The 25,978-nt window shown below is 32.1% G+C and overlaps 1 protein-coding gene across 6 annotated transcripts in view; it reads right to left on the reverse strand.

Annotated features, from left to right (window-relative positions):
• LOC134706502 (tyrosine-protein phosphatase non-receptor type 4-like) overlaps nucleotides 1-20,199 on the reverse strand; it is a 90,933-nt gene extending 70,734 nt beyond the window's left edge. Inside the window, exons 1-4 of one of the 6 annotated variants that reach the window (XM_063565501.1) lie at nucleotides 6,641-6,874; nucleotides 2,948-3,099; nucleotides 2,390-2,539; nucleotides 556-598 (exon numbers count right to left, since the gene is read on the reverse strand). In XM_063565501.1, coding sequence (XP_063421571.1) covers nucleotides 556-598; nucleotides 2,390-2,539; nucleotides 2,948-3,099; nucleotides 6,641-6,755 — 460 coding nt within the window. In that variant the 5' untranslated portion in view covers nucleotides 6,756-6,874. Of the gene's footprint in view, nucleotides 1-555; nucleotides 599-2,389; nucleotides 2,540-2,947; nucleotides 3,100-5,207; nucleotides 5,442-6,640; nucleotides 6,889-19,702; nucleotides 19,722-20,017 lie in introns of those variants that run through there. The other 5 variants (XM_063565505.1, XM_063565506.1, XM_063565500.1 and 2 more) reach the window with 5 other exon arrangements.
• Between the last annotated feature and the right edge of the window lie 5,779 nt (nucleotides 20,200-25,978).

Consider the following 25,978-nt stretch of genomic DNA (forward strand, 5'->3'; position numbering starts at 1 on the left):
CTGGAAAAAACAAACAATTTAACTTTATTATGGAGATTCTACTGACATTGTGCTGTAGTAATAATTGAAATAATAATAGTTATACTTAGGATGTCTTATTGGCACATATTTATTTTGCCAATAAACCAAGAAAATTCATTTAAAATTCCACAACAGATATACTGAAGACTATTTTGTCTTTGTAAGAAATGGTTGTCAACTGATAGTTCCCTCTAAGAACTACCAGGCATGGTCCGTTTTTGTAAAATATAGTTTCTCTAATACTTTTCATACAAATGCTAAATAGAATCATTTAAATTTTCATCTATTTTTTTTTATAAATTAGTGCAAGTTAATTATTCAAAATATCAATATCCAATCAATCAAGTTGCTCAAGTCATGATGGGTCGTGGATACTTTTAAGTTTATATCCAAAAACATCAAAACTGCACTCAAAATGAAGAACAACAATACAAAGCACTGTTAATAAAGCACGTTGATTTTATCTAAATGGTTCCACCCTAACTTTAATAATAAGAATATGAAGTGACACCACTATCATGTAAGGTTTCCTACCTCTGCACTGTTTCTTTATAGTCTTCAGAGGATCAAGCCATCTCTAAAATTAAGTAATAAATAAATGTTAGAACTGACTTTAATAATGATAGTAATGCTATTGATTGATCCCTGGGAAAATTATCTTGCAATCTTATGTCTGTAGGACATAAATGTTGATAACTTGACTTTCAGTTTCAATTTTAAAGTTAAATTAAAGTTGACACAGAGATATGTTTCACCTTATGTAATTCAGATAGTAAAATGTACATGGAAAGTAAACTCATTTTAGCACTAACCAACATCATTAAATTTGTACTTGTAGATCAGTCTGGCCAATAGGCATTATGTATTGCATTACATCAGACTTAACCAACTAGTCCACATGTAATTGTCATTTCTTCATTAGTGTGGAACACCAAAAGAGATGCTATTTCTATTCTAAATGTTCAAGTTTGAAGTGCATGAAGCCATTGACTATGGAATACTACAACCAGCACTATACAATTCAGTTGACATAGATTTTGTGTGACTTATATTGCTGGGTTTATCATTTCTGTTGGTGTTGAATAGAATTGAACTACAATAAGTATAGATGATTATATCATATTGGTTACAGAATTGACAATTTTTTTCATCTGTTATGGGTTATCTGTATATGCACTATGTTGGATCATGTATTGTTATATTCTAGTAACCTCAAATTCCTTCCTTGTTTAAAAAATATATAAGCAAAATCTGGAGCAAAGCAAAACAAATAAACAGATACATTATATCAATACTGCTTAACCCATGACATATATATACTTCAATAATAGGAAGTAATTCAAATTATAACAATGAGAACAGGAAACCGACAATTTCATAAAAGGTCAAATGATTACGTAATTATATCCTAGTTTATTGCACTACATAATATCATCAAAATACACAAATTTAAACTTGTATATATATATTATATATTCGGAATAAACTTGTCTGCTTATACAATACTCATCTATGTGTGATAAAATAAAGCATACTTGATTCAGCAAAGAGAGAAATAAAACAGAATACTCTGGTGTGACCATTAAAATGAACTAATTTTCTTTTTCTTTTTGTCTTAATGAATATTTTACTCGTAAATATTTGATGGAGAAGAGGAAACCATTTACAAACCAAGCATCAGATCACATAGGAAACGATAGGGAGAAACCATAAGACAGATCAGGGAAGAAAAATACAGGAAAATCAATAGTTACAAATCAATTAATTCCTGGAAAATCTCAAAACATTTGATACAATCACTAAACATTGCTAATACTGATGTGGGGAAAATATCTGAACATTTCTCATTGAAACTCAATTTGAAAGAGGTTAAATTTCCATCCTAAACACATGACAACAAACAATTTTTTCCCAATTGAGCCTGCTTACTAAATAATTTTTTGATTGTTAATTGAAGCAATGACAAACAAAAAGAAAAGTAAAGGTTCTGCATTCAACATGTTCAAACATATAGAAATAGCAAAGTCTATAATTTGCTTAGGAAAATCAAAACTAGAGGTTCAATGGAGCATGTTTCACTGATCTGGGATTTTTACAAAGCAATAAAATGTAATGAGAATATTTCATATAGGTTCTAACAGGAAGGCAAAAAAAGGCTAAAAAAATCATATAAGGAGTTTACTGATGACTTCTGTAGATCTATTGTTGAATTTGTATAATAATTATATTCTTTTTATATATTTTTTTAGATGAGATATTTGGAAAAGTTATAGATAATGGATTACGGACACCAAGTGTTGAGAAAAGCTCACATGGCTGTTCTGATTTATGTTAAAAAAAATATACACTCGTTGGAACAGGTACTTACCATTGCGTAGGAAGTGACTTGCACATGACCATGTGGTGCTCCTTCAGTAGGAGGAGCTATATCTATGAACTGTAATCCAAAATAATCCTTTTCAACAAGTTCTAAATGTCCAAACACTTTATCTAGTAAATGTTGGGCTTTAGCTCTTTTCTGTAAAAAAAAGAAAAAGCTGTAACTATCAGATAATGGACAAAGTAAAGGCATCAGCAATTGGATGAATACTTATCATGTTAAAAACCAACTTACTATCGGGAAATGAAAATGCAAACAAGTGCCAATATGAAAGGATTTTCTTGCTGCAATTTTTCTTGTTTAGGTTGTTGTCTCTTTGACATATTCCCAATTTCTATTCTCAGTTTTATATATTGTTTAACCCTTTCCATTCAACTTCCAGGGAGATGAGGGTATACACCAATACAATCTATCTATATATATATTCACCATGATATAATATACATTTTAAGAATAAATGTTTAAAATGTGGATTCTGAAAGGAAAATGGTTTACATAATATGTAATACATATATATAATAAGAAGGATCTATCATAACAACTTACATCAACTTCAAAAACTTCTTGGCTGTCATCCAAGAAATGAACAACACATGTGACTGTCTTTGGCCGGATGTCCTGGAAGTTTGCGGCCATTTCTGATGCCCGAACATCGTATGTGCCGCCGGACATTAGCCGCAATGACATAGCTTGTAACTCTGAAAGTAAAAAACAAATCAATCAATTTTTGTAAATTTTCTTAAGTAGGAAACGACATATTTTGACTTAAATCAATGTGTAAAGGGATCCTTGTCATTACACAAATGTAATCTGGTTATCTATAACAGAGGAACACTTTTTCAAGGGCCATAGCTATGTGTTCAAAAAATAAAGTTTAGACACATATTGCAGCACACGTTCCAGGGGTCACTTTAGATACCCAGCAGGTCCAGAGTAAAGCTCCTGTAGGGGATGCAAGGGAAGCTCTGTAAAAATTCAACAATGACTACTTGACAAGGTTCCAAATGTAACTGGCATAGAAATATGTGGTGCGGTTTTTTTTAAAGATTTTTAAGATCTCAACACCCCCCTCTCCTTTTTCCCCTGTAATCTCAATAAAGGGATATCCAGAGATATTATTTATATACCAATGAGACAGCAACCCAAAAACACAAAAAAAAACATGTTATTTTCTCAATTCTTCATCTACATTTGTATTAACCAATAAGTTTATTAAATGTTTAATGTCATACATATAACCGATGTTCTAAATACCAAATAGTCTCTTAGTGAACTTAATCATAATGTTATAAGAACACTGTGTGTTACTAAGGTTAACATAATCCTAATTTTCAATAAAAACGTAAGTCTTTCCATTAACTAATTAGAAAACTGAACATAAGCATGCTCGTATAATTACAATTTCCTCTAGATTTATCTATAAGACAAGAGGAAGATCTGAGGTTAAAAGGTTTGATTTACTTCTTTACCAGATGTCTTACACATGTTATTTATAAATACTGATCACTGATGTTAATTCAAAGTTTTCTTTCCAGTAGAAATTACAGAACAGTTGTAATCACTCAAATTCATAGTATCTTCTTAAGTGCTTTTCAATTCATTCTGCAAGGAGAATTTTGAAAACAAGGACAACCTCTCATGAAATTGAGAATGAAAAATTTAGTAAATGTGTCAAAGAGACAACAATCCACCCGAACAAAGATCAGAAAGCAGACCAAGGCCACCAATGGGACTTTAAAAGAGAGAAAATTCAGTGCTTAAGTTTCAGCTGGCTCCTATCAATGCGTTCACAACCCTTTTGAATTAAAAACAGTTAGATGTCGGCAAAATCAAAACTTCTTAACCATCATGACCATGTTGAATTTAGAATATAATATATTCTGAGAATAATGATTTATATATAAGAAATCATATAAATGCAGATTATAATGACAATATAGATGGTATTATGACTAACCTATCCTGATTAATGACATCCTCATAGATACACATCCTATACCAATGAATTTCTACCCATTTCCCAAATCAACATACATGTATTAAATAACAGTGAATTTACAATTCATCGTCAGAAATTCTCTCCCCTTAACTTTGGGATATAATGTCAGCAGTTGTTTTATCATGTCTTTTGTCCATATACATTTATATTAAAAGTACATATTCAGTTATGTCCAAGTCATGATGTTTAACATCTCTTTCGGCTTGCATACATGAATTTAACAAACAAAGATTTTCCAGATAATCATCTATAGTATATTATATTGGAAAAACAAATGTCTAACCCTTTTTAACATATTAAAATGGTTATACTAGTATTATCATTTTACATTTCTCCACCTTTTATGATGAAAACACATTTATTTTCCATTTATCACCCCATCCCACATTTGTAAGATTTTCTCTAATCACGACATATGATCATCTTAATTCTCAATGCCTTTCATCCAGATATCTAAATGCTCTTACCTAGAATATTTAGGCCCAATATCTACATTGAGAAGCCCCCCTGTCATTAAGTTTGTAATACTTTCTATATGCTACATGTATATGCCCCAGGCTCAATATTGACATTGAGTAGACGCTGGTCAGTAAGACATTCTATATGCTCTTCCCTACAAACCATAGTCTCAAGTTTTAAATAGAGAGTGCCCCCTTTCTTTACGACATTCTATATGCTCTTCCCCTCTCGGCTCAATATCTACATTGAGAAGGTCCCCTGCCATTGAGACATTTTAACTGCTCTTCTCCACAAACCCAAGGCTCAGTATCTACATTGAGTTTACCTTGACCCCCTCATAAGACATACCTGGTCCATCATTCTCTTCCCCATTGACTCCAGGCTCAATATCTATGTTAGCCTCTGTTAACATTATTGTCAGATCTCCCTAATACACTTATCTATATCATCTTTAAAACCTCGGAACATCATTTCCACACAATAAATCAAAATATCACGGTTCATTAATCCTCATTCCTTATCTAATTACTGTTACATGTTTACTGTCATCAGCATGCTTCCATGGATGACCAACAGAAATCGGTAAAATCTATTTATAATATGTCTCCATCAAATGTTCACAGAATTACACAGTTTATCTGCTTCATGGCACAATTATTTATAATCTTTCATTATATTTCCATTCTAATTAAATGAAATACAATGTCTAAATCTATATAATTGCATTAATGCAATCTTTGCTACATCTATGTCAAGTTCCAAAAGCTATAGCACACAACCTATTATTTGCTCAGCAGCAGCATCAAAATGCTACCACACATCCCTCAAAGAAAATAATGTACTTGTCCATAACACTGATTGGATGAGTCTAATTCTAATAAGTGGGGGAGGACTTATAAGGCCAAGATGTCAATATTTTCAGTCAAGTAATTATCGAGACATTTAGAAGGATCTTCATACACAGGCAAAAGTGAATCACTTAATCAGCTTAGAAAATTAAGGAAAATAACAATTTTTGCTCTTAATGCAGTGTATGCACATGGGATATAAATAACACAAGAAAAATCTATAGCTGAAATTGGTAAGAAGGCAGAGAATATTGGATTGTCTGGGAAAGCAGTGTGTAACAATATCACACATTTAAAGGATTTCTTTACAAATCTGTGTCAATAAAGTTGAACTACAGATACATTCAAGGCAGCCTTAGTGTATTAATACTGTGACTGTCTGGATACGATTTACAAATGATCATATGCAGTAAAGAAATGAAGATTTAAACAATTGTTTTCAATATTTTGTCTATAACACACGAACTGTTTATTAACATTACATTCAACCAAATTACACATATTGTAATACCTAGTCAGAGACAACTTTATACTTTATTCTAAATATACTAAATATATGTGTTAGAATTTTTTTACAAAAGGGTCTAAACATGGGGATTTAGAGGACAGTTGTGTAGCTTGAATCTAAATTGTAAAAAAAACCACTCAAAATTCATATATTTCTCAGTTATCAAATGCACCTATACACATTTGACATCTTCAAGTACTTTTGAAATAATGTACAAAAAAGTTTGAGAACGATGTGCCATGGTACCATTTTTTTTCTTCTAAAAGCCACATTATCCATATTAGACTTTGTAAAATCAGTGACAATTTTGGCCAAGTAAAAATCAAAATCAGAGGTGATGAATAACTATTTTAGATAAATACAAACAACTTTTCTATTTACATTTTTCCTGTGATTATTGCAAAACCTAATTGATGTATACAAACCTGACATTTCATTATGACCCAGCCGAGAAACAGTTTTCCTCCAATGATCTATTCTGGACCCTAATTCTGAGGAAAATTGTTCCCACATCTTCTTTATATTTCTTCTACTTTCCATCTTGTCAGTGTATATTTTTTTTGCCGGTTTCTTTCAATCGATATTAGTAATTCCAAACAGTTCAGGGTGTTAAATAATGTTCCATGACATTAAAGAAAGGCAATATTACTCCCAAAGTATGAATTTTTCTGTATGTTTTTGATATTGTGATTGGACAAGGTTATATCCCTGATGACAGCTGTCTAAGAATAGACAGGAAATAGCTGGACACTTCAGACTACAGGTGCTACCTGGGATAAATCATAGACAATATTAAATAGGTCCTTCATTTTTTTAGGCAGTGTTCCACCACTGACATCAATTAAATAATAAAAAATTCTTCCTTTAATTCACACATTGTATTGTCAATCTCTTTCCTGTCATTCATTGTTTCATCCTCAACAATTGGATAATTCTGTTTAAATTGGTCCAGAAGTGGGGTTTTTCTATACCATCAACACTAATTTCATTTTGCACATTTCCTTTTTATTCTAATTTAAATTTACAATGACCCTAATTATCTTTTTCCCTAATCCTTTAGTTATAAATGTTTCATCGCAATTAACATTTTTTATATACGTGTATTTAGTTATTACATAGTACTTGTACATCCAAATATACACATTCTACAACCAATCAAATCTTGCAACAAAAGTAGTTTGTATATATCTCAAACTTTCGAGTGTTACCAAATTATAAATCTGAATATAAAATTGATGATAAAACTCTTCAAAAAAAACTTGATGACTTTCCAGTATAAATTTGATGTTTTCCCAGAATCTTTAACACATATCGAACAATGAAATACAATCCTAGTAAAATCTGTAAATGAGTTTTCAAAAATTCATATTAACATTCAATTAAACCAATGATTCCATTTTTCATGCTGAGGATATTCCAATATCCAAAACAAGTTTGATAATAAGACACTTAATTCTCTACATTGGACAGATGGTATGGTCCTGTCCCTGGGGTAATAACCAGATCCAGTGTGTTATTATAAACTAATTATAAATATCACATCTCCATTAGGCAGTTTTTAAAATAACACTCCACCAATAAATAATATCACATCAAAAGAGGCTCTTCCTTCCACTAAATATCCTTCACTTAAATATGCTTCAAATAAAATATATAAGAAAATTAGTTAGTAAATTTGCATTTTCTCCCAACTTGTTGTTTTTAAAATACACAAAACAAATCCTTTCTTTCAGAAATTTCCAGTAAAACTGATTTCTGTCTTTTTAACCTTGACCTTTTAAGAAGAGATGGTACAATGTACTTTTGTAAGTTAATCACTGGGCGTCATTATAAGCACTGTAGATTTACAATCACTGTATATAACAAGTTATCATATTTATCAGGTTAGGAATTATCCAGATAATGTAAGAAATATGAATAAGATATCATTCATGATTTGTTGCCATTTCTCACTAGGTTTAATCATTCATTAATCCATTAAAACTGGTACTGAAATAAATTAGAAATATATTCCCCTTTCATCAGGTCTGTTACACTTTATTTCTGGTCTTACCAAGTTTATTACTATATTTAAAAAATATAATTGATAACTTAATTAATCAATTACATTGTAATATGTCACTAAATGATCCCAAGTAGAGCACTCTGTAACTAGTATATATATACTACATGTATGTAGAATTAAAGTCAAAAGATCCATAGAACCACATACATGTAAATCAAGACCGAGCCACTACATCCATTTTAAAGAAGAATTTCAAGTGAATCCTGACAGGTTCTCAGCACACTCTCTCAATGCAATATACTAGGGAGTAATAAAAAAAAACCTGCTACATCATACATGTATGAACCTCCCTTGTTACATATGCATTCAATTTGATTAGATTCCCAAATTATCAATGGATTAACTCCCAGAAAGATCCCAAATTATCAATGGATTAACTCCCAGAAAGATTCCCAAATTATCAATGGATTAACTCCCAGAAAGATTCACATGTTAGAGATCTATTTATTAACCCTTGTAATAGTTATACCACATGTTGAGATACAACACTTCACGTCAAACCTACCTAACTGTTCATCATTCGTCAAATATATTATTTCTTGTAAAAAAAAATATAGAAAACTTGCCAAAATAATTTCCACATCAGTAGAATTTGGCTGCTTATCTTTGAACAACATGTAAGTAAAAGCTATAACTATTTATAATGTTAATTAGACTGGGGTTCTATCATATGTTGCTTATATTTCCATCATTTAACTGTGTTCCTCCTTAATTATTCAAACTATTACTCTCTATTCAAGATAATTTAGAATTGGAAGAAATCCCAAAAGAAATACTTGTGCAAAAAAACAAAAAGTACACACACTGAAATTAAATGTCTCACCTGATTTACTTATCATAATTGAATGTATGAAATATAAAAAAGAAGATGTGGTATGATTGCCTATGAGACATCTGTCCACAACAGATCAAAATGACACAGACATTAACAACTATAGGTCACCGTACAGCCTTCAACAATGTGCAAAGCCCATACAGCATAGTCAGCTATAACAGGACCTGATATGACAATGTAAAACAAATCAAACGAGAAAACCATGCTAGACAGACATTCACCATACAATCCTTTTATACACCAGTGGACCTTTTGCTTATAATATATGACAAAGGGGTATACCACAAAAACTAAACATTAATCAAAGAACCATAGAAATGAGGTCAAGGTTATATGAACAATGCCAGACAGACATTTACACCTTATATGCACTCCATACACCACGTACATGTGATCTATTTATTAAAGTATAGTTTGATAAACTGACAAAACCACAAAAATGATCTGCATTGACAATTGAGCCATGAAAAGAGGTCAAGGTAATATGAACCCTGCCAGACAGACATGTACACCTTACAATCATTGCGTAAACTAAATAAACATGTAATTGACCTTTTCTTTTATATCTGATTCCTTACACCAAATATAGATACAGACTTGACCACAAAACACTTAACCTTATAGTCACTAATCAAGGTCGAGGTCAGGTGAATTCTGTCTGACAGACAGGTAGACTTTGCATACATGTATCTCAAATATTGATATCATATTACTCATTAGCAATATTCATATATTAAGTAAATACTTTGATGACAATAAACGACACATTTTTTTCAAGCAGCCACTGACTCATTGAACCATGAAAATGTGGTCAGACAATTTATATACGAGTCACATGATATGACCAAAAAAACAACTTGCTGACATGGTATCTGCACTTTAATACTATAAGTATGTATATTGTATTATCCCTTCTTCAAAGGGGAGACATTTGTAAATTGTAAATATATGTTAATCTTTACTTAAGTTCTTCTATTAAGCTAGCAGTGTAAATATTCCTTCCAAAAGCTCCATTTAAACAAAGCTTTTTGGCCGAGATTTCAGGATGCAATTTAAAATTGGCACACTGCTTGTGTATATTCTTCAGAAAACACAACTGTTTGGCTTACTGAACACATGAAGCAAACAGATTAATTACAAATTCAATATCTACCGCCCACAACATGCAATGTTTCATTGGATTATATAATGCAGCTGAAAAATCAATTGGAAATTTCTCATTACATAAAACATTGCATCATTTTTGCTTCTGATACTTCAGGCTTGACACAATTAGTTTGATATTTCATCGTTGTAAAAGCTGACAAAATCTAGATTAAGTACTAAGATGTCATGCTTTATCGGGACTCCTTCATACTGCTTCAAAATAACATTTATAGTTCTATTGGACATTACAATGTATACACAATTTTAAAAGTTCACAACTGATATTGGATCTAGATAGCCTTGTAGACATGACTTTTTTCTTGTACATGTACAACAATCAAGAATGGCCATCAATCCAGTTCTTTTTTACCGTAACTGCTTAGCACCACGAAATTAAAAGGCATGGGATAAAAATCTAGAGATCTTCTAGCATTGATCTTTGAAAATGGGCAAACATCTGATGAAGTGTCATATTCTAACAGAGAAACAGCAACAAAATACATCAGATATAGTGACAAACTTCTGGACAACCATCTTGTAAAATGTCAAATTTCAGTAAAGAAATGGGTAGACATCTGGTTAAGTGTCAAATTTTCAGTAGGGCAAATATATTTGATGAACATTGTAGTTTGAAATTTCCTGCAGAAAATGCATAAACATCTGGTGAACTTTCAGTAGAATATGTGCAAAAAACTGGACAATTTCAGTAGAGAAATGGGCAAAAAAACTGGTTGTGAAAATTTCAGAAGAGAATTGAAGAAAAATGGACAAATACTGGATCTGATAAAGTGTAATGTTTCAGTGGAGAAATACATTTGGTGAAGTGTCAGAATGAAGAAGAGAAATGGACAAAATCTGATGAAGTAACAAACTAAGTGGGGAGAACTTGGCAAACATATGGTGAAGCATATGTTAAACAGCTCAGGAGAAAGACGAAGATATGTTATTAAGCAGGCATCTTGAGAAAGAAATGGACATGAGTAAATTAGCAAGCATCTAGCAGAGACAGAATACACACAGATTGTGAATGAATGGACAAACATCTGGTACAGGGACCCAGTCACTGAAGTATCTAGTTGTGTCTTCAATATGAGATACATCAAGTTTAAAACATATTATACAATAAAACAGACACAAGGATAAGAGATAATCATCTTTTAGTTACAATGTGTATTCCCACCCATTATAAACAATGTGTAACATCATTCTAGAATGAATATGCATCAGAATGGTGCATTCATCTGCAATTAATAACATCAGAATGGTGCATTCATCAGCAATTATCAACACTAGAAATCAATGGTAATCTGGGCTCAGTCAATTCTCATAACTAAAACATTCAAAAGATGGCAGTAGCTTGTGTTGCAGGCCTTAAGTGGTTAAAATTATTGATTTTTGTCTAGACTTGTGAACAGAGAGAAACAAGAAGTTCAGTATTGGCTAAAATATCTCTCAAATATAATAGAAAGACATGGCACATGAAGTCAAGCTTAATCAAAGCGCGAAAGCGCTGTAAAGGCAGTTAATTACAGGTTGTGTGTATTTCTAGTCCAGTTATATCATTATCTTCCATAGAACAGAGGTGGTTTGTAGAATTTAAGATTTAGAGTTCTTTTGTACCTAGTTCACCTATATCTATAGTCTACTGTTTACAGTATATTTTCTGTGCCTCGCCATGAAATGCATTTTTAGCCATGGCCTTGTCAGTTTGCTTTAAATTTATGAGTTTGACTGTCCCTTTGGTGTCTTTTGTCCCTCTTCTTTAGACATATACGAACTTTTCCTTTTCAATATAAATAGACTATTTTTAATTATTGATTTTATACGCATTTTCTATGACTCCCTTAAAAAATAGTTCACAAAGATTGACTAGTCTCTGTACTGTGTGTATAGCAAGAACATCAAGTAACATAATGGTAAATGTACATAGTAACATGTCAACTTTTTTGATGACCATACCTGCCAACTGTCTGTATTTGCAGAGTATTTCCCCCATCGAGCTCGAGGCTCCCAAATGGAAATTTTGTAAGAGCAATTTTGTCGACTATTTAAAGAAAACAATTAATTCAAGAAGAAGCCAAAAACCACATTAGAATATATTTGAAGGGAATCCATGACAATCGCTCCATTAGCAAATAGCCCCACTTTTTCACTAACTCGCCCCACTTTAAAAAAAAACTGCCCCAACCTGGATTACCAAATCGCCCCACTTGTGAACTGTGTTAAATCCCGTTAATATTACTCCTGCCAACTCGCCCCACCTAATAGAAAACGATAATATCTAGATAAATATATTATTAACCAGGAAGAATTTAGTAATGCCAACTCGCCCCACTTATGTAAAAAGATATTATCCCATTGTATATATTAAAGTTAAATTCTGTTAATATAACTCCTGCAAACTGGTCCCACCTAATGGAAATCGGTGAAATCTAGATAAATATATTATTAACCAGGATGAATTTAGTAATGCCAACTCCCACCACGTATGGAAAAAGATGTTATCCCATTGAATATAAGTTCAATTCCTTATATTGCATTATGATACAATTAACAGGTTTCTTTTCAATTGTTATGCAAATAACTAAGCTTCAAAACTTACATTTATTCTTCAACAATCAGGTTTTTTTTAGAATTATAATTTCAGTATATATATCAATAAATTGTTATTAAATTAATTTTCGGTTTGTTTGTATTCTGTGTAGATTAGTTTTCATTAAAGTGCGAGTTTTTATTTTTAATTATATATACTAATCTAAAAATTACCGTTTTTTTATAAGTAGGGCGAGTTGGCAGGAGTAATATTAAACAGGGTTCTCGCTAAGGCGAGTCCATGAGTCCTGGACTCATCAAAATCTGTCTGGACTCACCATTTTCAAAACTGGTGAGTCCACAAATACATCAATATTGAAATATTTTGTCATGATTTAACCAATTTCACATGTGGGGCGAGTTGGCAGGAGTAATATTAAACATGATTTAACCAATTTCACATGTGGGGCGAGTTGGCAGGAGTAATATTAAACATGATTTAACCAATTTCACATGTGGGGCGAGTTGGCAGGAGTAATATTAAACATGATTTAACCAATTTCACATGTGGGGCGAGTTGGCAGGAGTAATATTAAACATGATTTAACCAATTTCACATGTGGGGCAATTTGATAAATCAGTTTGTGGTGTTTTTTTAAAAAGTGGGGCAATTAGCCAGTGGGGCGACTTGTCCTGCTCCCATTTGAAGGCCCCCTTGAAGGTTTTGTATGACTATATGAACCATCTTTCACGTAAAACCCCCATGTGCATTTTGAAAAGTTGGCAGATATGTTTCTAACTCCAGGCTAAATCTACTGGTATGAATGAAAAAGAAGTTTTCAATTAAGGCTCTGTGGCCATAACACTATGCTGTCTCATTAGCATTTTAACCACTTCCCATATTTGCAATTAAAACAATAGAAGAAAATTATTCAACGCAAAAACAAAACTTACTTGTAAATATGAAATTCTCTTTACGGTATGAGTTTTTCTAATTGTTTGAAATTGTACAGTAGTACCTGTAACTGCTTATACCTATTTCTTATTCACTTTTGCTTGATAAACTCACTAAATATCATATACATTGTACCACATCTCCTTATTTTTATATGCATTCCAATAACATGAACAATTGTAATTCAATTCTATATACCAAAGCAAAATGAACTGCACCACTTTCATTCACTAGTACATGTGTATGCATCTATTGGCAAAATACAAGTTCTTAGATGACACAATTAATATAATATATATTTATTGATAAAAAAAATAAAATTTAGTACACAACTCTTTAACTGGTATAAAAAAAAGCACAGCTGTGTCATAAATTGTGAAATCTGTGCTGAAAACATAGACATTGATGGTATTTGAGTAGTTCCATATGTGAAGCTCAACATTAGCTCGTCAGTTGGTGGTGGATAGTTATAGTTCCTTTCTGCAGGCTAGGATGAATGACTTTATAGGAAAACCAATTTCACAAATCAAAACTTTCCTCTAGATTTCTCCTACAATATTCATCCAGTTTAGTTCTTTTGTTTTAATTGGACACCGTCCTGATTTTTAATTTTGCAAACCATTCAGTCTCTTGCTTGCAAATGGTGCATGAAAATAGGATGGGTATGGCAGTAGACAAGTCTCTTTAAAGTGGGTTTGTGCCCTGAAAACAAGTTTTATAACTTAAGTTTAATTGAAACTTGTGCAACACATATACCTAAATAACTATATAACATAGAAGAGAGCATCATTCGTGTCAAAGTTTTGTTCCTGTTTACATTGTCATTGATATTTTTTCAGAAAGCCTGAGGCATAGCTCATGAATTCCTGTCATTAGACATTACATCCTAAATTAACATAATTACTGCTAGAATAATTATCAGTATGATATACGTACACTATCATTGTACAGCCCAAGTGACGTCTTTAGTATATATAATTGTTGCATTCATTCACTACTGTGTTCTGTCGTTCAAAAATATTTAAACATCAACAAATGAACTTTAATAAGGACAAGAAAACACTAGAAAAGATACGTACATACAACCCGTGTTTAAGTGTATTTGAAATAGAAATCTGGTTAAACGATGTATAAAGGAGAAATATATCTGGTTAAACGATGTATTAAGGAGGAAAAAATTGTAGATATTGCATTACGATTAATTCTACCTAATAGCACGTGGATATGTTTACATATTTAGACTTGACCCAGTATGACCCGTACCTTGTAGGTCACCGCCGTCGTTTAAACACTTGACTACAGTCGTGTATAAGCTAGACAATAAAAAGCTTAAGCCTGTACTATTTGTGTGAAGTAAATGTGTTTGTTCTGAACATTTAAATTGTTTTACCTGATAGCAAGGACGTATATCTATCCGTTTCCTTCTTAATTCACTTGTCAAATTCTTCGAGCTTCTTCAAAACATACGTATTACTGCGCCCGGAAGTGAAACAAATATGAGAAATCCTCGTAAAATAATGCTATTTTCAATTTTGTGGAATCCATTTTGTTATATTAATTATACAAAGATAAAAAAAAGTTACGATTAATTATGAATTTGCATATCATTATACGGAACGTTTATGGACTATTTTTTAAGTCGGTCATTTTGGCGGGAAAACATGTACGCATACACACGTAGATTGGCTGGTACCCGATTGTAATGTTACACATCAAATATATCAAATAGCTAATACCCGGAACGTAGTACCGGGAACCAGGATAATACGTAGACAACATACATAACTAATACCGAAATTGAAAACGCTTTACGGTTTCTCGTTCATAAACCGAATTCTGCTTTGAATTATAGAAGATGCAATATTAATCATGTTCAGTCGACTTTTCATTGTTATATCAACGTCTGAACTAATGAAAGAATCTTTAGATGTAAGATAACACTTGAAATTGACCTGACCTCTTTCCACACGGAATATACAAATAATGATAGTTTGTAGTCAGGTTGACTGCTTATAATGCAAAATACACACTAATAACAAGTTCTATAAAACGAACAATACACACTGATAGTTTCTTTAGTCCCCAATGTAAATGAAAGAAACAAAAACTATATCATACCATAAAAAAAAGAGGAGAAATTCGAACATTTCCGGATCTATTTCTGGCCAAAAGACCCCCAGCATAGATTGCGTATGAAAAGATGAACCTCATGACTTAAAAGTCAGGCCTTAAAGCACTGCCTTTAAAAAACAGTTATACCCTTTTTGTGTTTGAGTTTCTTATAATTTCATGGTTAGTTAATCCTTCTTATTCACATAAATTACCCAAAATAATTAGTGTAGAATGAATTATTAAATTAATGCACTAGTACTGTATCATCAAAGTTAGGGGACAAAAGTGGGGGTTGAATTTGCATTTTTCAACAATAAAAGAAATTCCAAGATCTGATTCCAAATATATAGACTTGCAATAATTCACATAATCGTCCAATCAAATTGCATGTAAAACAGTGCTTGCAGAAATAAAATACATTCAAAATGGCACTCTCAGAAAAATTAGAGGCTAAATGACCTCCAAAACTTATCAATGTTTCAACTTTACAATACATTATCACTTTTCATGGGGTTAACAATTCTTTTTAAATAGTTTTAGGAATCTTTTAATTCTTAATTACATTACCTGAATCTAACTAAAACATTAGTTTTTAGTCGGATTTTATTCATATTTTCCAGCTACATTGCATTGTAGTAACATCAGTTTACTGATAGCTGCAAAAAGCTTACTCTAAAGTAGCACTTTGGTCTTAATTCTTTTACCAAATATGAAATGTTTATATATAATAACTGACAATCTGTAAATTTCAAAAGAATAGACAAAACATAGTTTTCTAATATTTTGTGTGCAAAAATTTGGACTTAGTATAATCATTTCACATAATCCCTCCCATGACCTGCAAAGGTACCACAGTCAAATAATATGATATAAAACAATGGCTGATGAGAATCCAACAATACAACAAGCAATCATTGTACTTGTTTCATAATGACTCCAGACTAAACTGACATGGTTTCTGTGTATGTTATCTTTATAATAGAGATTTGTGCCAGAATGATGTCACTAACACAGATCATCAGTCTGTACAATTGTTTCAATGTAGATAACTGTAATTACCTTCAAAAGTAGGCCAGAATAGTAATTGTATTTTGATTGGGTAAGCCTGCAGCTGCTTGTTGTTCAATGGTTTGACAAGATTTGTCAGATCATTGACAGTCAAGGGGAGATTACTCTATTTGTAATACTGCTCAAAGAGAATAAACCATTCCTGTAGTGAGCTCTGTTGTATGAATTTACAATATATCAGATACATGTATATCAGACCATGTTGGCAGTCAAGGGGAGATAACTCTATTTGTAATACTGCTCAAAGAAAATAAACCATTCCTGTAGTGAGTTCTGTGTTATGAATCTGTAATGTTAGATATAAATGTTGGCAGTCTCATAGCAGCAATAACCTGCCTCCCATAGAGTCTATGGGAGGCAGGTTATTGCTGCTATATTGCTCTTAAGGTATCCAAAAGTTCTTGGTATTGTTCACAGTGGCGGATTCAGAGGGGGTGTACTCCCCTCCTTTGATTGGGCCTTTTTTTTGTGTGTAAAATGATAAATGAGACTAGACCTCTTGAACTTTGTCATTTCCTGTGTAATCTAGTATATTTTTTTGGACAACTCTTTACTTTTCTTTACTTACATGTATAAAGATATTTTTCCCTGGAATTTACTGATTGGGCCAAATAAAATAATATGTTTGTTTCCTGTTTCATCTTTGAAAAAAATAGGGTAGGTAGGTAGGGATTTTTTTTTATTTTACCATTTTTTTTTACATTGAGTCTATGGGAGAGAAATCCTGACTTTAACAGTGCTTATTGAAAAATGACCAAAAAAACTTTAGGGTAGGCTATTTCTAAGCTTAAAATATAGGGTAGGTAGGGAAACAGGAAACACACATGCTTTTTTATTTGGCCTTGTCAAAGTCTTGTGATTCGCTATGGTGGAGTTGACCAGTGCGTCGAACAAACGTCACACAGTTATTTTGAAATTCAAATTACAGTTACACATTGCTTTGGCTGGGGATGACAATCATAATACCTTCAAAGTGACAAAAGATTGAGCAAGAACATATTGACTTATATTTTAGTATTCCATCAAAAAGAAAGTCATACTCTAAAGACTATTACACTCTCAATCATGAAAAAAATGTTTCACAGCAATATTATTTACCTAAGAAAACGTGTTTAACCACAAACGCCCAGCCTATTTTAAAACAACATAGCTGAATAATGATTGCAAGTCTGTATAACCTCTAGATAATTTAAAGTTTGAAAAAAATCGTTAGAATGATTTACACATTTGTTTAGAATAGGCTTCGTAGGGTCATCACAGCAGATTGCACAATTCTAATAGATGGTCACCTTTTTAAAAGACCATTCAGTGGCATATTCAGAGATTTTTATAAAGAGGGGGCCTGCTCCAGGCTTCAATGAGTGCTGATATAATCAACCAAGTTTCCCACCCAAAATGGTGGCCCTTTGCTCCCCCTAAACCCAAACAGAGCTGCCCTCAATAAGATTGGCATTTTATATTGCAATGTTTATAGTACATGTATAAAGTTGGAGAAGAAAGGTCAGGTAAGATATTATATTCCCATTTAATGGGACAGACAGTTGGAGAGGGGCAAACAAATATGCCTACATTTTTTTGTACTTACTTTCAGTTGCAGGTTATAAAAGAGACAATATTTCTTTTCAGATCGAACCGTGTTTCCTGAACATCTAGCAAATGAGGGCTCTAATGTCCCTTTAAAATATCATACATATATGAAAGAATGAATCGGATCAGATTTTGATAGAAGCTCTTGTTTATAAATCCATTTTGATGATAAATTTTAAAAGGAGTATATTTGTGAGTATTCAGAAGTAAATGTGAACAACACTTTAATTTTATCTTCTTACAAAAGAAAAAGAAATTTTAAAACAAATTGTGGTAACTTTTGCAGTTTATCTACACTGTTTTGTACCACTAACAGTGTAATATATATCATTTCAGGGCTTTCTATAGCTGACTATGGTGTATGAAATAACCCTAATAGTGTGTATGTTCCTGTTTCAGCCCTCGACTAATGCCCTGTTACTTTTTTGTTACTTATTCACTGTTTAACTTGTGAGTTTGTGGTTGCATGAAACTTTATTTATAATGCTTTCCAGGAGAAAATACATTAATAATATAGTAAATGTAGGAATCACGGACGTCATTCTGTTTATTGGAATAAATGATATAGAAGAATTAATTAACAGTGGTCAAGAATTGCGATCAGATCGCGAATGATTGGTATACAATTAGGATTGTGAATGAAATATTATGCTCCGTCAGTAAATAATCTTATTTAATGAATTGTGAAATATTGGAAAATAAAACTGTCTGTCAAATTAGACTGTTATTTTTCTTGTATGAATTGTTTCATATTGTCATTTCAGGGCTATCCTATAAACACAAACACTTATGACTTCTTTGTCATCTATGTGCCTTATCTTCTTTCGTTAATCAACAATGGAAAATATACCATCACGCTGAAACTGTGTCATCAAGTGCCTTATTGAGTGTCATGCTGTATTGAATAGCAACCCAATAAGTCAGTTGCTGACCCAATTAATGTGGAATCCTCACCCCCCCCCCCCCAAAAAAAAATTAAGAAGTTCTTTACCATTGTACACTGTGACTAAATATCGGTAATAACTGAGGTTTGTTTCCTTGGCATTTCAGGTCCATGTACATGAAGCAATGATTGTATGTTATTCCATTTAAGTGTCAGAGTGGTCCCCCACCTATTCCAGTGTCATGACATTATGTTTAAACACTTTTTTATGAAGAGGATTTATCAAAAATAAACTGGAAAATACCATCTGCAGACGATTATCTGTACTAGTTGCAGGTGAACACCACAAACATTCCATGCTTTTCACAGGTGTGCCTCAGTGGAATTTTCTTATTTCAGAGGCTTTTTTGACTGGTTCAACACCAATATATTGATGGGGTATAACTAAATTCACATTGGAAACGTGTTATGGCCATTCATTAATAACTATTTTATTCATTTCAAGTTAAATAATAGTTGTTTTTCATAAAGGTGTATCTGCAAGTTAGAACGGAAGTCGGTCTTCCAGGTAAAGATGACATCATTTCAGGGGAATTTCTGATGCCTGCACTGCACTTACCATGCGAAGTTTGACTTGCTGCTTCAGATCAACAAGTCAAATTAATGTTACCCAGTCCATTGGTTGAGATATTGTCGCATTAAAATTTGTCAACAAATCATTTCGTTTTTCTCAGGAAGTTGCGATTAAAATCAAAATGGCGGATGAATAACAAAGTCACGTGACCAATTTGGAATTGTCGTACCGCCAGATGGCACGCGCACCTGCCGCTAATTTAAATAATTTCCATTTTACGCGTGAGACCCTGTTTATACTCTTTTGGCATGTTAAATAATATTGAAGTGGTGTGGTTTTATTGTAGTATATTGAAAGTTTCCATGGAATTAAACATTAATTTATATTTAAATATATTATTTTGAAGTTTAGTCAAAAAAAGGGGGGACGAAAGATACCAAAGGGACAGTCAAACTCATAAATCTAAAACAAACTGACAACGCCATGGCTAAAAATGAAAAAGACAAACAGAAAAACAATAGTACACATGACGCAACATAGAAAACTAAAGAATAAACAACACGAACTCCATCAAAAACTTGGGGTGGTCTTAGGTGCTCCGGACCACAGGCACTTGTCTCAGAAAAAAAAATGTGTTATAAGATATATAGGAATTTTTTTTCTGAGACAAGTGCCTGTGCTCCGGACACAGGCACTTGTGTCAATTTCCCCCCCCCTATATACCTTAAATTTTATATTAAGGTATATAGGGGGGGGGGGGGGGGAATTGAGACAAGTGCCTGTGGCTCCGGAAGGGTAAGCAGATCCTCAAGGATTTGTATAGTTAGACTCCTTGTTTTTATAGTATAAAAAGAAGCAAATTGGCTATTCTTCCGGCTCTGCTTAAAATATCTGAATTCAAGCTCGAAAAAATAGCATATTTCTATAGAAATGGCTATTTTACCACCACCAGCAATCAGGAACATTTTTATTGACATTGGTATGGCAAGCCGTTTTGCTATTTATTCTTAGTTCAAGATATCTCATAAACTTTATAATATATCTTATATAGTTTATGCTATATCTTATATAGTTTATAAGATATCTTATATAGTTTATAAGATATCTCATATAGTTTATAAGATATCTCATATAGTTTATAAGAGTTCTCATATACTTTTGTTTATACTTTGAAGATATCTTATTAAGTTTATCAGTAAGTTATCTTATTAAGTTTATCAGTAAGTTATCTTATTAAGTTTATAAGATATCTTATTAAGTTTATAAGATATCTAATAAACTATGTAAGATATCTTATAAAATTTATAAGATATCTTATTTATTATATGAAATATCTCATTATGTATACAAGATATCTTATATAAAAAATATGTATAAGATATCTAATAAAATTTAGAAGAAATTTTATATAATATATGAGATATCTTATAAACATTAGAAGAGATCTTATAAATTATATGAGATATCTTATAAATTATATAAGATATCTTATAAAACAGATAGTATAAGATATCTTATATATTATATCAGATATCTTATATATTATATCAGATATCTTATATATTATATCAGATATCTTATATATTATATCAGATATCTTATATATTATATAAGATATCTTTTATAGTTTAAAAGATATCTTATATATAGTTTATAAGATATTTTATATAGTTTATAAGATATCTCAAATTGTTGTTATTATATGATTTTCTTTAGAAGATATCTAAATTATTTAAGAAATCTTTAAAACTATATGAGATATCTTAAAAACTTTAGAAAATATCTTATATAATTTGTATATAAAATATATGTATAAGATATCTCATATACTTTTTAAGATATCTCCTACACTTTAGAAGATATCCTATAAAGTATATAAGATATCTTAGAAACTTTATGAGATATCAGATATCTCATATAATATATAAGATATCTTATAAAATTAAATCATTCAAGATATCTCATATATTGAAGGAGATATCTTATATATTTATTTTTTTATGAAATTTGAATAAATAGTAAAACGGCTTGCCATACATTATATATACTGTTCTCAGCCTCAAGCAATATAGTGAATGACGGAATTATTATTATCAAGAAAACAACAAAATAAAAATATTGAGCAGCCATCAAATCATATCTAAACATGTATGCAAAATGAAAATTAAATCGCAGATTTTTTAACTGTATAATTTTATTTCATCATAAATTTGATAAAACATTTTACAATATAATAAAGTCAATCACATAGCTTCAAAAATATAAACTTCTTAAATTAAACTTGCTTTTGAAATGATAGTCAGTTATTCAGTTGAATAGCAAATACGTAAACAAGCAGTTTTTAACGTAGTTTCTGCTTTCTTAAAATGCCAGCAAAATAACTTAAGTTTCTATTGTCCAGCGCCGTCAACAAAATAACATAGTTTCTATTGTCAAGCGCCGTCAACAAAATAACATAGTTTCTATTATCCATCACCGTCAACAAAGTCACTATATGTTGCTGGTGCATGTAAAATAGACATTTCTGTAGAAATAGGATAATAGCCGACTTGAAATTAAGATATTTTAATGATAATCAGAGCCGTAAAAAAAGCTACTGCCATAAAAAAAAATTGACTACTAGACCAAAAAGTTACTTCCCATAAAAAATAGTCTCCTAGACCAAAAAGTTACTTAAAAAAAAAATATTATCAAAAGAAATTGACAAATGTATACTAGAACGCATTTACTATTAAGCAATATAATTTTCCCACTTTGCATGGATGTAATTGAAGATTAATTTCACTTCATCGTAAATGTAAGATTTATAACTTTTTTGAAATGTAGTTTTAGTAGTATAGTTACGCCTTTTGTTAAAATGTTTAAATAAGAAAATGTAAAAGTTTCATTTTTTAAAAAGTTAAGATAAAATTGAGAATGGAAATGGTGAATATGACAAAGAGACAACAAACCGACCAAATTGCAGACAACAGCCGAAGGACACCAATGAGATACATTTGATCTGTATGTGTAGCTGGAATAAGCGATATGTATGAAACAAACCGTTTTGTTTCATTTTTAAAAGCGTAATAATGTTAAACATTGCTGTGTTGCTAAATTTAATAAGTATGAATAACACCTCCACGCAATGAAGATTTCAAAATATGTGACCCTTATCCACCTTGAGCACATAAGTCTCTGTAAGGATTTGTATACTAGTAATATACAAATCCTTGGTCTCTGTAATTTATATTTACCAGATACAAGTTAACATTAAATAACAAAAAAGTATTTCAAATAGTATCCATAGGACAAAGTAACAAGAAAATACGATTTAAGAGTACAGCACAGTTACTGAAGGAGTTTACCTCTTTATAGATAAACATGAACGTATATATATAATTCTTCTATGTACATTACATATAAGGCATGACGATGGAAATGTTACAGATCAGCTGGCATGCCTTATATATCATGTACTGTGTTACGACTCTAAATTAAAACTGACGAGGAAAGGTAACACCCGGCCACCGAGAGCTTTATTATTGTAGAGTCTATGTGGTCGAGTGGTCTAGTGCGTCGAGCACAGTGCAACGCGATTTGGTGCCATGATATTTCAGTAGCAGGAGTACGAATCCCAGCTGGGGAAGAACAAAAATTGACAGATCTAACAATATTGCGCTGTTATTTAGACGAATTATAATATATATAAGAACACCATTTGTTCAACCTGTTAGTCAAATGCTTTTTGTTCAAATATACTTTATCACTTTTTTGGTCTTTTGGAAAATGTTGTTTGTGCTGTATTGAGACATATATAGTTCTGTCTATGGCAGATCACTATGAATTTTGTGCAAGATCTTGGAAGAAGACGAAAACGAGAAAACAAGAAGTAACTGAACATTCCCTTCCAAGATATGGTCATAGCCTCTACTGGCAAAGATTTTTTGTCTGGAATGGCGGAAATGTAAGTTTTCAACATGTGATTCAGACTGGTGGCAAACTAATATATAAGAAGACGATCGAAACGAAGAGTGATCTCTTGAAACATTGATTGATAAAGTGCCCATTCTGTGATCGCTGGAACACGCGAACGGCAAAAAGAATCAGTCAGAAAATTTCTCACTGACAGAATCATATCTAGACTATGACACATGTGGAAGAAGAATTTGCTTGCTTAGAAGATTATGAGAAAAGAATGAATTCCCCCTTGATTCTGAAGACAAGCCACTACTGTGGAGTTGTCCCTAACAACCATAATTGAATTACAGCATAAAAAGTAAATGAAAGAAAGAAACACAGCTCTCATCTCTAAAAGATTCATGTGTTCCTCCAACAATGCACCAGACCAAAGATCCCCTTAAGTACATTTCCATGCTGTTCTGCCCTCTAGATGAGCTCTCCAATTCTTCAATCTCGCAGCTGCAAACAAAGATATATGAGTCCGGAGTATCCAACAAACCGCCATGGAAGATGTGGAATGAGGACAGGTGTTTTCAACAATTGAAAAATTGGGTGTCGACAGAAACCTCTTGATTGGACGAATGTGTAGGCGCTCTAGTGGAATGACGTCTATGATTGAAACCTAGAAACTCACCAGCTGAAGAAATTGACGAACCTTAAAAGTTAAAAACTGCATCAGAGCGGATCAGAGCACTGACTAGCGGACGTACGTCCTTGATTCTCCTTTAAAGGAAGAACTAGACCAATATCTGAAACTTATCTACTAGGAAAATGAAGTTAAACTAGAGGATCTCAAGAGCCTGCCTCGCTGACCTGTATAAAGTAAAACTGTGGTTTTGCAAATCATGTAAAATAAGGTTAAAATCATAATAAATAGTATTAGCTATCCCAATAATAATTGAGACCAAGTTTTGTTTAATTTGGTCCAGTAGTTAATTTAAAAGCAGGTCAATCTAATCAAAATATAAATCTCTGTTTCGTTATATTACGCTCATATGTAATATAAAGAAATCAGAGAATTATATTTTAACTAGATTGAAAGCAGGTGTTGTGATTTTGTATCTAAGGTTAGATTGTTTATATTAGTTCGGCAGAAGCCTTAATTTATGCATTTTATGTACTGTAATAAAACAGAAAAGAGTAAGAAGTTTCGCGGGTACACTTTTAAGGTCAGGTCAAATCTTTTCTAAATCTTTCCCTTGCCAACAAAGGTATCGATGGCGTCAACCTAGGCAATATCCTTCATCATAAATTAGTTCGATCGAAAATACCTCCTTATTTCAAAGACCAGTCTGTACCATTACTTTCTTATACCTATACCAAACCTATTGCAACTAAAATTTTCAATTACAAACGCGTTTTGCAGGATCTATATTGACGACTTCAAGTCTAAACCTCCTGATTGCACTTGTGCTAGTTCCCAATTCACATATAATCCTGCTGGCCACGTTATTGCCGGTGACCTTAACATTGTTAATAACACTTCTCTACGAAATGTGTTATCGAAAGGTCCGAAATATCGTGAGCCTAATTCCATCTATTCACGGGAAATACAACTTTAAAATTTTGATGGATTCAGTCGAGGATTATGCCAGGCAATGGGCTAAGCGCGAGAAGGAAGACGTAGACACTCTATCCGAATGGATTAAGACAGTGAGGTCGTTAATACAAATCAGAATTAAGAAACCGAATGGCTCCATCAATGCCCATGCTACGTCAATCTTCAAAGACCCAAATGTTGCTAAACACCTATACGACCTCCATGATAAATATGTTGTTGTCCCCGCAGACAAAGCCCCAAATAACATCGTTTTTGTCTGTAAAAGTCATTACATTAATTGCTTGATAAACGAATTAGGTATAGACAATTCACTTGGAAACTCAACATATACCCTCACGACACTTACCAAAGAGGAAATCCTGGATAATCATAGGTCTGTTCTTTGTTCCTTTGGTATTTCAACCAAAGATGAAGAACTGGATCTTCCATCACTGTATTGGATACCTAAACTACATAAGTGTCCTTACAGACAACGGTATATTGCTGGGTCTTCCAAGTGCTCC

This window comes from Mytilus trossulus, chromosome 2, assembly GCF_036588685.1.
Source record: "Mytilus trossulus isolate FHL-02 chromosome 2, PNRI_Mtr1.1.1.hap1, whole genome shotgun sequence".
In the NCBI taxonomy this organism is placed as follows: domain Eukaryota; kingdom Metazoa; phylum Mollusca; class Bivalvia; order Mytilida; family Mytilidae; genus Mytilus; species Mytilus trossulus.